The 13,719-nt window shown below is 43.5% G+C and overlaps 1 protein-coding gene across 1 annotated transcript in view; it reads right to left on the bottom strand.

Moving 5' to 3' along the window:
- The window catches only part of ubr4 (ubiquitin protein ligase E3 component n-recognin 4), a gene marked incomplete at its 5' end in the record, with an annotated part of 168,808 nt that overhangs the window by 3,228 nt on the left and 151,861 nt on the right, over positions 1–13,719 (bottom strand). Inside the window, 10 exon segments of the mRNA XM_084333706.1 lie at positions 2,269–2,431; positions 4,013–4,103; positions 4,898–5,122; positions 5,989–6,183; positions 7,255–7,380; positions 8,355–8,497; positions 9,052–9,165; positions 10,632–10,850; positions 12,143–12,242; positions 12,741–12,914. Coding sequence (XP_084189832.1) covers positions 2,269–2,431; positions 4,013–4,103; positions 4,898–5,122; positions 5,989–6,183; positions 7,255–7,380; positions 8,355–8,497; positions 9,052–9,165; positions 10,632–10,850; positions 12,143–12,242; positions 12,741–12,914 — 1,550 coding nt within the window.

The following is a 13,719-nucleotide window of genomic DNA, read 5'->3' as shown; positions in this document are numbered from 1 at the left end:
TATCGGGTACAGTTCATTAACGATACACTTTTTCAACGTATCGTGGATATCGTGATGTTTTGCCCAAGAGGATTGTGTCGCGTCAATCTGTCCACACGTTACTCGTTCATATCTCAGCCTGTGCTGAGATATGCCCATTCCGCGGTCTGTTAATAAAGTTTTCAATCAGACAGATGTATGGAAAGGCTTTTATTATAACATTCGTTGTAGTAAAATCATTATGCCTCATTTAGTCAAGCACTGGTCTCCTACTCGACGGCCGCGGGGAGCTAACGTTAGTAGCTTTGTTGATGTTTAGCACACGGGACATTCAGGAAGTCAAACGCTTGCCGATTGGTGCTAAGAACAGCAGGGCGGGTGCAAGCGGTGTGACGTCATTGGCAGACTCGACTGTCAATCAAAATGATTATGTTTCCGTCAGAATGAATGAATGAAAACTGTATTAAAAGGTTGCAGAATGGGTACAATACAGTACAGGAGGATGAAGACCAGAAAAAGACTTTCGGCTTTTTTACATAAGGGTCCTCCATTTTCAATTCATCAAAACATTTAGAGACATACATATATACAGTAGTTTCATAAAAATGCTAAAATGCTATTTATTGATTGATTGATTTAAAACTTTAACATATTGCAGAATGGGTACAGTACAGCTCAATACATACAATTGTTAAGGGGATGCAGACCAGAGAAAGACTTTAGTCTTGTTTACATCAGGGTCCCCCATTTTCAATTCATCATATTTCATATCTAAATCATATAATATCTCATATGCAATATATAATCTAATAATCTAAATCTAATATAAAAATGCTAAATGCATGGGTATTTTATTTTGTCTTTAATGTTAGCTTGCAAACTCAAATACTGTCTTGGTAAGCCTCATAATGAATTGTTTGGGGTAAAAAAGAAAAACATCGTGATGTGTATCGTGTATCGCCGAAAGGTCAGAAAATATCGTGATATCATATTTAGGCCATATCGCCCAGCCCTAATTACAACAACATTCAGGCGATCGGGTAAAGCCCTCGCTTCAGGCTAACAGAGAAGCTAACCCGGAGTGAAAAAAAAGTGACACCCGGTCTGCAACAAGGGAAACTGCATTATCGAGACAGCGCCAATACCAGGATCTGGCCGGTACTGCACTTTCGGAGTCCCGATATGCTGTTTCCAGCCAACATACAGCTCAGTGACATTGAGTAGGATATTAAAATGGAATAAAAGCAAAACAGAGTGGTAACACGTATATATACGTGGTTGGCCGTTTAACACATTGGGTGCCAACAACGAGATATCTCGTTATTGGCCGCCATGCGTTGGTTGCCAATAACGAGATTTCTCGTTATTTAATCGTTATTTCTTTTATTAGCGATATCCATTCATTTTTCATCCGTACAGCCTGACATTATCATTGGGAATGGCTCTGAGCTCGAAAAGGGCAAATACCGCCCCCTATCGTCTCCCGGATGGTAATGCACATCATTGGATTTGATCGAGTGAAAAAGTGCATCAGAGAAAAACTCCGCCCCAGGGTTTCCCCACCTCTGGCAAGCAGTGTCGTGTTACCAGATACACTGGCGAGGCTAGAAGCAGCTTGGATCATGCGTTTCGGACTATAACGTTGGATCAAAAAAAATATTTGGAATGGCGATCAGGAATTGGATTAATCTTTTTGCAGAACATCTGATCTGAGGTAAGGAATCTATTTTACCAGTTTTGGGTTAATCAGAGTTGTTTTTCACAGATTTCACAACGTGTGTGCGAGTGTGGCGTTAGGCGCAGAGCGCGGCACGAATAAATTATTTTTCAGCCCGCTTTTGTATCGTGCATAAGAACACAAATACTCTCGATAATCTAGCGTTCATTTGAAAACGATTCATAAATCAGCCGTAAAATGACAACGTGTTTTAAATGGCTATTTTCGCGGAATTTCTCGGAAATGACTAGAACTCTCCGAAACTATACTCGTATTCAAAACGGTATAAAATGGAAATGTACTGATGAAAAAACAATCCGTTTCGTACATGTTGACTGCAAGCAAGTCATTGATAAGCGACGGGTGTATTAGACACATAGCCATAATTTAAGATATAGTTTATGCGTTCGCAAATGTGCTCGTCCTCCCATTCATTAACGTGGTGGCATCCAAGCGATAAATCAACATATCCGGCTGGCAACCAATGTGTTAAGGATGACGCCCAATAACATATATATACGTGGTTGGCCACGAAACGGTTAGTGGAGGACAGCCTCAGTGTGAATACAGACCTACAACATCCAGAAACTCTGAGAAGGATTCTGCTGGCATGAGCTCGTCCTGGAAGGCCCTAAGCACACGCTCTGATGCCTCGTAGATGGGCATGTCGTTGTGACGCACATACTCAGCCAGCGAGAAGGACCACCCCCCCTCTGTGTTGCTGGTGGGCACTTTCTGCAAAGACACAAGCCAGTTAGATAGATTCAACACTTTCTGCACGCCCGGGGGAGCAAAGACACAGTTAGATAGATTCAACACTGAAAGTCATCTTTAACCATTACAGAATTATATGGTAGTTTTGCCAACTCAACTAACCCACAAATGTCCCCACAATTTACTAGTTTAATATCGACTTCACATGAACTAAAACAAACGTACAAAACACCATCAAGCCATATAAAGAGCCTAAAGTCTAAAGCACACGGAGGGCGAGCGACGTCAGCCTGGCGATGCGATCGGCTGTCGCTCAATGACAATCGCTTAGCACCCCACACCAGACCCGACCGCGTGTATCGCTTCCGCAACGGAATTCGGTTTCCGGGTTCCTCTGATTGGCCGCGACCCCCACGTGACCCGCCCCCCTATCCACCGCTGCCGCGCGCGGCAGAGCGAGCGGACGCGCTCGCTTCCTCAATTTATACGCATGGAAGTATTGACTGAATGAATGAAAACTTTATTTAACAGATTGCAGAATGGGTACAATACAGTACGGCTCAATACACACAATTGTTAAGGGGATGCAGACCTGAGAAAGACGTTTGTCTTGTTTACATCAGGGTCCCCCATTTTCAATTCATATAGGACGACTTGATATTTTATTTGTTTGTCATGACAAACCAATTACATAATCCAACATATGTGTAAAGGCACAACATATTCCAGTTAACGGTATATTTTTTTAATGATTTGTTACGGCGTAGTCGTTCTATATGAATTGAAAATGGGGGACCCTGATGTAAACAAGACAAACGTCTTTCTCAGGTCTGCATCCCCTTAACAATTGTGTGTATTGAGCCGTACTGTATTGTACCCATTCTGCAATCTGTTAAATAAAGTTTTCATTCATTCATTCATTCATTCAGTCAATACTTCCATGCGTATAAATTGAGGAAGCGAGCGAGTCCGCGGCAGAGCGGTGGATAGGGGGGGCGGGTCACGTGGGCGTCGCGGCCAATCAGAGGAACCCGGAAACCGAATTCCGTTGCGGAAGCGATACACGCGACCCGACCGTTCAGGTCCATTAAACCGGTCCGTGGCTGTCAGATAGACTCATTGGTTGCGCGTAATGTAGGATAGACCGACCGACCCATCTATCTATCTATCTATCTATCTATCTATCTATCTATCTATCTATCTATCTATCTATCTATCTATCTATCTATCTATCTAGACTCTAGAGAGAGCACAACTCATTGACTGCCTTAAATTAGCACACACATCCCATCTCCAACTAACGTTATTTATTTAAATTGTTCCTGTTAATTAATAATTAACATAAGTAACATGGTAATAATACGTAGGTTATTGATCAATGAATGTAGTGATAAATTAATTTATATTACAAATGAAAATCTCCTGCCGTGTGGGTTGTCTCATTCATAACAATAGAAGAGATACAATTCTGTCGGTCGCCTCGCTTAAAAAAATCGGTCGCCGTGCGCGTTGGACTTAACACAACATTCTTACACAATAATATTAAGCTATAATAACATTAATAGTATAAAACATAATAAATCTGTAAATGTGACAACATACCCTGAACATGTCATAGACTAGATCCACCAGGCCCCAGAACAGAAGCGGGGAGCGGTAGACTGCGTACTCCTTTGGTGCTTTGTCTGTGAGTCTGAGGAGACAACAGAGCAGACGGACACATTAAAAACAGCTAGACATAACCAGGAGGATCCTTAAAGGCAGACATAACATACCATAATTCCTCTAATAGTGACCCGGGCTTGTATTTGCTTAAACTGTAGCGGGTACCAGGCTTTTATTAGGAGGAGGCATGTATAAGAGAGAGGCCTATATTTCTAATTTTCAAACAGATCATAATGAATAAATCAACATTTTGTGTCAGTTTGAACCCAGTAAAATGTACTGGGTTCATTTATTGAAACCAAGTACTGTATGAAATAGTAAACAGTGCAATTACAGGTGGTCACTGGTCATTTCAACGTTTTCAAAGTGAAATCAAGTAACTTTACCATAGCAGCTCAGTATGCAGCTCAGTATATTAGTAACCCGGCTTGTATTAGGAGGTCGGCTTATAATTGCTTAGCTCAAGAGCGCACCCGGCCATTAATAGAGACCCGGTTTGTAATTGAATACCGGTCACTGTTAGAGGAATTACGGTACATTACATTTAAAAAGAAAAACACAACAGACAGAAACTGTTAGCAAGCACAGCTCGTTGCGCTCCGTGTATATTTCTGCAAGTTGATATCGCAATGACAATAAAATAAATGTAAAACACATCATGCAGCCCTAATTCAAGTGGCTTCCCACCTTATCTCAGGAGGAATAACGAGAGAGAGAGCGAGAGAGAGAGAGAGAGAAGGAATACAGAGGAAAGAGAGAAGGAATAATGAAGAGAGAGAGAGGAGGAATAACAAGGAGAGAGAGAGAGAGAGTATGTCCTACTTGTTGGTGCAGACCGCTGAGACCTTGCGTGCGTGCGCTGCGACCAGCAGCCTCCTGAGGAAGTAGACCCGGAGGCTCCTCCAGCGCTCGGGGGGCAGGGTGTGCAGGGACAGGGTGGTGAAGTAGTGCGGCCCGTCCACATCGTATGAGCTCTCCACCCATTTCTCACACGGCTGCTCCTGGAAGCTCTGCAGGTTCTTCTCCTCGCGGGACGTGGCCCTCGTGCTGCGGGGGGGGGGGGGGGGTGATTAGTATCATGATATAAACAATATCGCTATATATCATGATATCTGCTGAGGGATAGAGAATCATGTTAGATACTGCCACCCACCAACTTCATCATGGAACCACCTGCAGGTTCTCGTTTCTGCCGTCTGCCGTATTACTACTCCGGGGATTACCTTGGTCTCCCTACCTCCATCAGCTGCCTGTCTCTCACCAGATCAACTACGACATCCTGGTCCTCACCTACAAAGCCCTTCACCGACTGGCGCCCCATATCTCACTGACCTACTCTCCCTCCCGCCTCTCTCGGTCCCTCAGATCTAGCTCAGCCTGCCTTCTCTCCACCCCCAAGTCCAACCTCCGCAGTGTCAGAGCTCTTCTCCAGGGCGGGCCCCAGGCTCTGGAACTCACTACCCCAAAACATGCTTCATTGGAATTACAGTATGGACCTTATCTGACCCGCTCAAATGATTGGCTCACACTTAAGGTGCCACAAGTTCAGTCTGAACTTGGTATGTCTGCCTTTTGTTTTGATGCACCAGCTTCCTGGAATGATCTTCAACTCACAATAAAAATCAATACCCCACTATCCTATGGACAATTTAAGAGTGACTAAATCCTGGAGTTTAAATTCATTAAGAGTGACTAGATCCTGGAGTTTAAGTTAATCTTGCATGATATTCCATGCAGATGGTGCAGAAAACATGAAAGGTCTTCTTCCCTAATTCAGTATGAGCTCTAAAAGTATAGTGTCCTGAGACAGCAACCCATATTTGCCCTGTTTTCTGGTCAGCAAGACAGATAAATAACACGGTACTCAACCCAGAATGGCTTTATAGGTAAAAAAAAAAAAAAGTGCCACATACGTGTTGAGAACGTAGAGCACAGTGTGGATGATGTAGGGGATGAGGTGGATGTTACTCTCTCGGCCTCCTCCGCCTGTGTCCACGCTGAAGGACTGCTCGGTGGCAAAGCGCAGGAACAGCAGCTTGGTGTCGTGGATGTTGAGCTGGTAGGTCAGCTCACGCTGCCCCGTGCACTCCTGAAGATATGTGTTGTGCCTTACAGGGGAGAGACAGGATTTAACATTAGAGTCATGCTCTGCAAGTCATTCATTTATTTATTATTATTTATTTGTAACTTTCTATCTATCCATCTATCTATTCAGTGGGTGCAGATGTGTGAAATGTATACACAGCCTTCTATGTGTACATGTGTCGGTGGTGAACAATATAGGGAATTCCTAGTCATGAAAGACTGTAAAATACATGTTGCAAAGACTGCAATATGGGCTTTTTTAAATGCACATCATGAATCAATGACAGAGAGACTGAGAAGAGTCCCACAGATGCATAATAATACGAGACAAATGTTTGAGAGAAAACCCTCCCAACAATGATGCATGAAACAGTGAAATTGCCCATACGAGCTCCTCGAGTCGGGCAGCCAGTGTCTCATAATGCTATGATCTCATTTGAACCCTTGCACTGAAGAACCATATAAGTATGTTTTGAAATGAGTTGGACAGCCTATATATTTGCAATTGCGAAGTTAATCTAAATAACTTGGGAGTGTGAATGTGATATATCACCAGAAAGCATGCAACCTCTGTCTTTAACTATGAATGAACACAACACTCTTACCATCTTTATATAATAATAAAGCACTCAACCTCTACCGTCTTTAACTATGAATGAACACAAGACTCTAACTTAACATCTTTATATAATAAAGTACTCAACCTCTACTGTCTTTAACTATGAATGAACACAACACTCTAACTTACCATCTTTATATAATAAAGTTTGAAAACATCGTTCCTCTGAAAACTTAAAACGGGTGTATATGGTTACTCATTTCTAGAGCACAAATATAACCAACGTTTCCTTGCTAGAAGACATTTACTTTTTGTCGCCGTCTTCTCTTATCCTCCCAAGTTTAAACAAGGTGCAGTTACCTCTCAAGGCCACAGGATGCAAGCACTGCATAATGTAGGTTTGAAATAATGGCAATATGATATTTCGTCCATATGGGTCAGCAACTGTGTGTGTGTGTGTGTGTGTGTGTGTGTGTGTGTGTGTGTGTGTGTGTGTGTGTGTGTGAGTGTGCGTGTGTGTGTGTGTGTGTGTTACCTAGCTAAGCAGGTGGCGAAGGCCGATTCTGGTACATGTGGCCCCCACACAGGAAGCAGCCCGTTGCACTTGGTGTTAGCGTTCTGGAGAGCAGCGCTCTCCCACTCCTCTCGCCCACGAGCCAGCCTGCCGCAAGGGGGAAAGGGATGCATATGAGGCACACAAGAAATCAACAGGCATACGTGTGTGTTTATGCATTAAGTCAGTAAGTAAGTAAACCTTACTTAACACCACTTAAGCATTGGATAGCCCGACGGTGGGCCACCACACACGCACACGTCGAGGCACTTTGCCCTCGTCTGTCGGCCTAGCGCTGCCTTTTCGCCAATCAACCAATACATTGTTGGAAAGTTGAATTTTCTGCCTTTCGATCGTCACACCACTCAACCTATTACTGGCTTCCAGTCTCGAGTTACAAGACGAAACATCCGACGAGCGTCATTTGACAAGCCATTCGGACAAGTGACCACATCCGGTTTGGTCGGGTCCTGAACGGACCAGTCACTGCTGATGGCGAAAATGATTGACCACCTTTGTAGCCAATACAATTCTGGAGCCAACGCTATCCCATGCGGGGGCTGATCGCAACGAGAAAGCAACGAGAAGCCAGGGAAGTTCTTTGTTTTGACTAGAGCCTCGGAATCAATGGAAGCAGACGGCCGTTTTGGATAATCATGCCGAATTAACGCCGGCCCGGTACAGTACACACATTACAAAAACCTTTGTAAATCACAAATTCTCCGTGGGATTGTTATAAACTTTGGACTTCAGGTTATGGAACCGTTATGTTTTCCAGCTCCTACCTCTCAGGTAGGATTGCACTCTCCCTTGTTGTGGAAGAAAGATCAGAATGTTTCCTTTCAAAAGAGACCAGACTCATGCATGTGCTATAAAGTATCGCAAATTACTTTGGGTATGCAATCGTTAGGCGTGTTGTGCAAAACTTGCCCCATTTTTGCCCGGTGCATATGTGGTTAACCACTTATCTGGTTTAGTATTCTGGCTGAACTGTATTGTGTAGGTTCATATTCACTTATTTTAAACTTAAAACTTCAATCAAGTACAAGATCAAAATAAAAAATAACGACCGAGGCTGGTACCTGACAGCTGCCAGGTGGCAGTCATAGTGGACGATGTTAAAGTGCGACACAGTGCTGTAGCCTTGCTGCTTGCGGGGCTTGTTCTCAAAGTCCTCCAGAGCCACTCGCTTGGTGAAGGTGTAGATCCCTAGGACCTTGGTGGGCTGGACAAGAGAGAGAGAGAGAGACACAGGGCAGAATGGATGGAAGACTCATGGAGTGATCCAGGGGTACAGCTAATGGCTCAAAACGACTGGGTTTTCAGTGTGGACACTTTAGGTCCTACCAACAAACTACATACATGCAAGACCGTTGAAAAAACTAAAACATTAACTAAGAATATATGAAAACTTCATTTAAAAACTAAACGTTAGTAATCTGAGAATCATTTGAATCTAAAATGGAGCCAGTCAATCAACCAGTCAGCTCACCAACCAGTCAACGAACCAGCCAGCCAACCAGCCAACTAACAACCAACCAGTCAACCAGCCAGCTAACCAGCCAGTCAGCCAGCTAACCAACCAGTCAGCCAGCCAGCCAACTAACAACCAACCAGTCAACCAGCCAGCCAGTTAGCTAACCAGCCAGTCAGCCAGCTAACCAACCAACCAACCAGTCAACCAGCCATCAAGCCAGCCTGCAAGCTAACCAACCAGTCAACCAACCAACCAACCAGCCAGCCAGATAACCAACCAGTGTGCTTGTGGCGTGTCAGTACCTGGAACTTATAGCCCTCTCTACAGATGCAGCAGGTCAGGCCAGGCTCCTCTATCAGCTCCTCCATCTGCTTCAGTAGAGACGTCTTGGTCACAACCTGGCCCTTCTCATTGGTCTGGAACACACACACACACACACACACATACAAATAAAACACTTGGGTGGGCAGACATGAAGGGAGACAAGAAGCGCAAAGTGTCCCGAGCCACAGCCAGTCTGTCATCCATGTGAAGAACAATATAACCTGCCGTGTCCTCTGATCACCACAAGAGGGCAGTAACACACAACACTGTTCCTCATTATTGATGAAAGTGAAACAAGAGAGTAGGCTGTAGGCTCCGACAGCGCTCTCTCAGATGAAGCTATTTGTTCAAATAGCAGTGTCTGAATTGAGGACTAGATTTGCACATTATTACCGATAACCATCAATTGGTAGCTACACCGGCTGTTTATTGTAGAATTACGTCATCCATCCCCGACCTGCGTACTTATGCCATATATCACTAAATACACTTTACTATCTATTGTTATTACCTACATATCTATTGCTGAATTATGCCAGCTACTGCTGACTACACCTGGTCATCTCTAACATAGGTCAACTACTGCAGACTACACCTGGTCATCTATAACATAGGTCAACTACTGCTGACTACACCTGGTCATCTCTAACATAGGTCAACTACTGCTGACTACACCTGGTCATCTCTAACATAGGTCAACTACTGCTGACTACACCTGGTCATCTCTAACATAGGTCAACTACTGCTGACTACACCTGGTCATTTCTAACATAGGTCAACTACTGCTGACTACACCTGGTCATCTCTAACATAGGTCAACTACTGCTGACTACACCTGGTCATCTATAACATAGGTCAACTACTGCTGACTACACCTGGTCATCTCTAACATAGGTCAACTACTGCTGACTACACCTGGTCATCTATAACATAGGTCAACTACTGCTGACTACACCTGGTCATCTATAACATAGGTCAACTACTGCTGACTACACCTGGTCATCTCTAACATAGGTCAACTACTGCTGACTACACCTGGTCATCTATAACATAGGTCAACTACTGCTGACTACACCTGGTAATCTATAACATAGGTCAACTACTGCTGACTACACCTGGTCATCTCTAACATAGGTCAACTACTGCTGACTACACCTGGTCATCTCTAACATAGCCTGATGCCATATCTTCTATTAGTTGAGTGGAATGCGTGACCAGAGCAGTGAGTGTGTGTGTGCACACTTTGCGTAGTGGGCGTGTCAACAGCGTCGGCACACCAAGGCCTCCCAGAACGTCTTATTTCATAACACAACGTTTCTGAATGGACTTTTGGATTAAACCAAGTTGTATGCCGTGATGAACGGTCTTTCCCAGCAGAACACAGAAGTTCTAATCGCCAGTGACCTTTATATTGCAATTTAAAATGTATCATCATCATTCATCAAATTCAGCTAAATATTTTGTACATACAATTTCTAAATCTAAATACTTCCATCTTCCTAATCTTCCCTCGACCTCCATTGACTTAGTGTTGTTCTAGTTGAGATGGGGGGCATACCGTCATGCCCAGCGTGCCCAGGGCCTTCTGCCTCATGGCCATGGCCATGCGCTTCTTCTCGGAGCGCGTCTCCCGGCGCGCCGCCTCGATCTTCAGCTTGACGTCGCCGTGCGCCCGCAGCGCCTCCAGCAGGTTCTCCGCCAGCGTGCCGATGCCCTCGTCACTGGAGACCTGCTCCAGCTTGTGGAGGCTGGTGATGGAGTCCGTGCCTATCAGCCCCTGCAGAGAGAGAGAAAAAGAGAGAGAAGAGAGATGAGAAAGAGGGAGAGAGAGAAGAGAGAGAGTGGGAGGAGGGGGTGGTTGGGCAGGTCAGACAGGTTTTAAAATAAAATTCACCTCCACATCAAAGGCTTTTTTTAAATGTAGCGATGAATTATCATAAACAACCACATGTAAACATCACTTCACTCCAAAGCTTGCACTATGGATAATATCCTCCTGACCATCATTGGCCACTGAACATTTGTCAACCTTACAGCCAGCCAATCATGTACACAGGATGGCAGTCAAATTTGCATTAAACCCTGTCTAATGCCCCTTCATTCATTTCACCAGGACCCATGAGAGGAACGTGCAGCAGTCAAAACGGTTCTAGCTGCGGCAGGAGACTAGGAAAATGTTTCAATTGACTGTTTGCTAACTCTCTCCATGCAAACTTCAGCATCATGACAGCAAACGGAGAAAGAGGGGATGAGAAGAAGCAGTAGAGGCATTTCTGACTTTATAAGCTCAGGCCAAGAAAGGGAATATTTGCAGTATCTATTTGAATCCATTACAATAGCAGGAGTGACACAGCCTCTCTCCGTCTTTCTCTCTAAAGCATCCTCTTGAACAAGGGTAAAACTAGTACCCCTTTTCCACCTAATTAGTTCTGGTTCTGGAACTGGTTCCATTTGGGATTCTTTGAACTTTGGTGCTAGGTGTTTCCACATGTTTTGAGCTGAACCACTGTAATCAAGGATGCATCATCAATGGAGGGCGTTGCTCAATTTAGCTGCATAAGGAACACATGCTTGTTTTTTCTAGGTGTCTGAATAACCTCTCACTCCGATGTACAAAGAGTTGTGGACAGTCTGCTAACTTTGCTCTGGAGGTGCATCCAGTGTATAGTAGGCAGGCGTTTTGGATGATTATTTGATCATTATGCCTTGTTTCTGTTCGAGACAGGGAATTACCTGGTTACTGAAGTGACTACGAGAGTAAATATTAATGTCATGGCTAGACACTATGCACTGAAATAACAAGCTACCCAGACTGCATGAGAGTAAATATTAACGTTGTGGCTAGAATTTATACACTGAAATAACAAACTACCCATGACTGCATTGGGCAGCATGAGAGTAAATATTAACGTCATAGATTCCGTGATTGAGAGCACTGTGGAGTGTTGTGGCTATTCGTCGTCTGGCTATTGTTGGAAGGAAAATTAGTGGGGGTCCTTTTCAGTAATGATCGGTAGTCCGGTAGACCAAAGACTCAGAGTGCTTTTCAGAGTGCATGTGTTCTATTACCTGTGTGGGCGGATGGTGAGTGGCCAAACCACGTAGCAGTCTGAGAATGAAGGGCAGCGCAGGCCGAGAGAGGAACTTCTTCCACACGTCTGCATCCAGACTGCAAGAGAGGACGTCAGGAAAATACACACCAGAATTGGGTTCACTTTCTAAATAATTCCAAACTGTATAATAAAAAATAGAAAAATGAATATTTTCTGGGGCGCGATAAAAATTAAATAATATACTCCACTCTAAATCAAAGTCTAAATGTAGAGAATGCACCGTCTCATGTATTCACTTTATTTAACATCTTTACACATTCACCCTATACAATTAATACAAAACAATATCTAAAAAATGGGAATTAACCATTTAACCGTTAACAATATCTGGTTAATAAAAAAAACTACAGGTTAAGCGGCTAACCGGATATCCTTGCACATGCCTAATCCAAACAGAAAGAGAGAAACATTATCATAGCGCTAATCGTGATTAGCATAACTAACATCTGTAAATGTTTTCTACTCAATATTTACTTTAATATAGTTACTCGCAGATAATGAATTGCATCAAACACTTTGATAGACCAATGAGGTTCGACAGTAGGACAACATACTTTTTGGCATTAGGGATGTGTTTCTTCATGTAGTCCAGGGCGCTCTGCGTGATGCCCTTCTGAAGGATTAGGTCTTTCAGCTGGTGCCCATTGCTGTTGTTTTTGATGCCTGCTGTGATTTTACAGAAGCAATCCAGGAAGACCTTGTCATCTGCACTGTGCTCTTCATCGTACCTTTGAGACCCAGGGAGAGAGGTTGGTTTGGTTAGTCATAGGTTCCATGAGTTCATAGCTAATCACAGCACTATTTCAGCTGTTACATTAGTTAGTCACCAAATAATATAGTATCCTCTTTAGACAATACGAAACACTGTGCTGCCCTTTTCATAGATCTGTCAAACGTATTTGTGGATATTGTGCAGTATTGGCTTTGATGAAAACGCTTGCGATTGGTTCATTTTGAAACAAAAGGTGTTACAGGGATACATTTAGGGTCCAGTCCTCTTTGTGGCCGCTAGAGAGTGGGGGGATCTTTGTGGACCAACCGACAGTGACCTATAGAGCTGCTGGTCGCAGCTAATAATATGCATATATCCACTGCAAATGGATTTAACATTGAGAGAGTTATTGAATATATTGGCATCTGGCTTGATAAGAAATGTCCATTTAAAAACCATATAGAAAAGATTGCATGTAGCATGGTTTGAAATGACCTACTTGTCAAACCGGCAGCATGGTTTGAAACTAAAAGATACGCATTAGTCAAACCTGCAGTATGGTTTGAAACTACTAGAAGATACCTACTTGTCAAATCTGCAGCATGGTTTGAAACTAAAAGATACATATTAGTCAAACCTGCAGTATGGTTTGAAACTACTAGAAGATAGCTAGTTGTCAAATCTGCAGCATGGTTTGAAACTAAAAGATACATATTAGTCAAACCTGCAGTATGGTTTGAAACTAGAAGATACCTACTTGTCAAAGCTGCAGCATGGTTTGAAACTAAAAGATACCTACTTGTCAAAGCTGCAGCATGGTT

The sequence above is a fragment of the Notolepis coatsorum genome (genome assembly GCF_963971535.1).
Source record: "Notolepis coatsorum genome assembly, chromosome: 17".
Taxonomy (NCBI): Eukaryota; Metazoa; Chordata; class Actinopteri; order Aulopiformes; family Paralepididae; genus Notolepis; species Notolepis coatsorum.
Note: the sequence above shows the minus strand (reverse complement) of the source record. Positions and strands in the feature narration are given on the sequence as shown.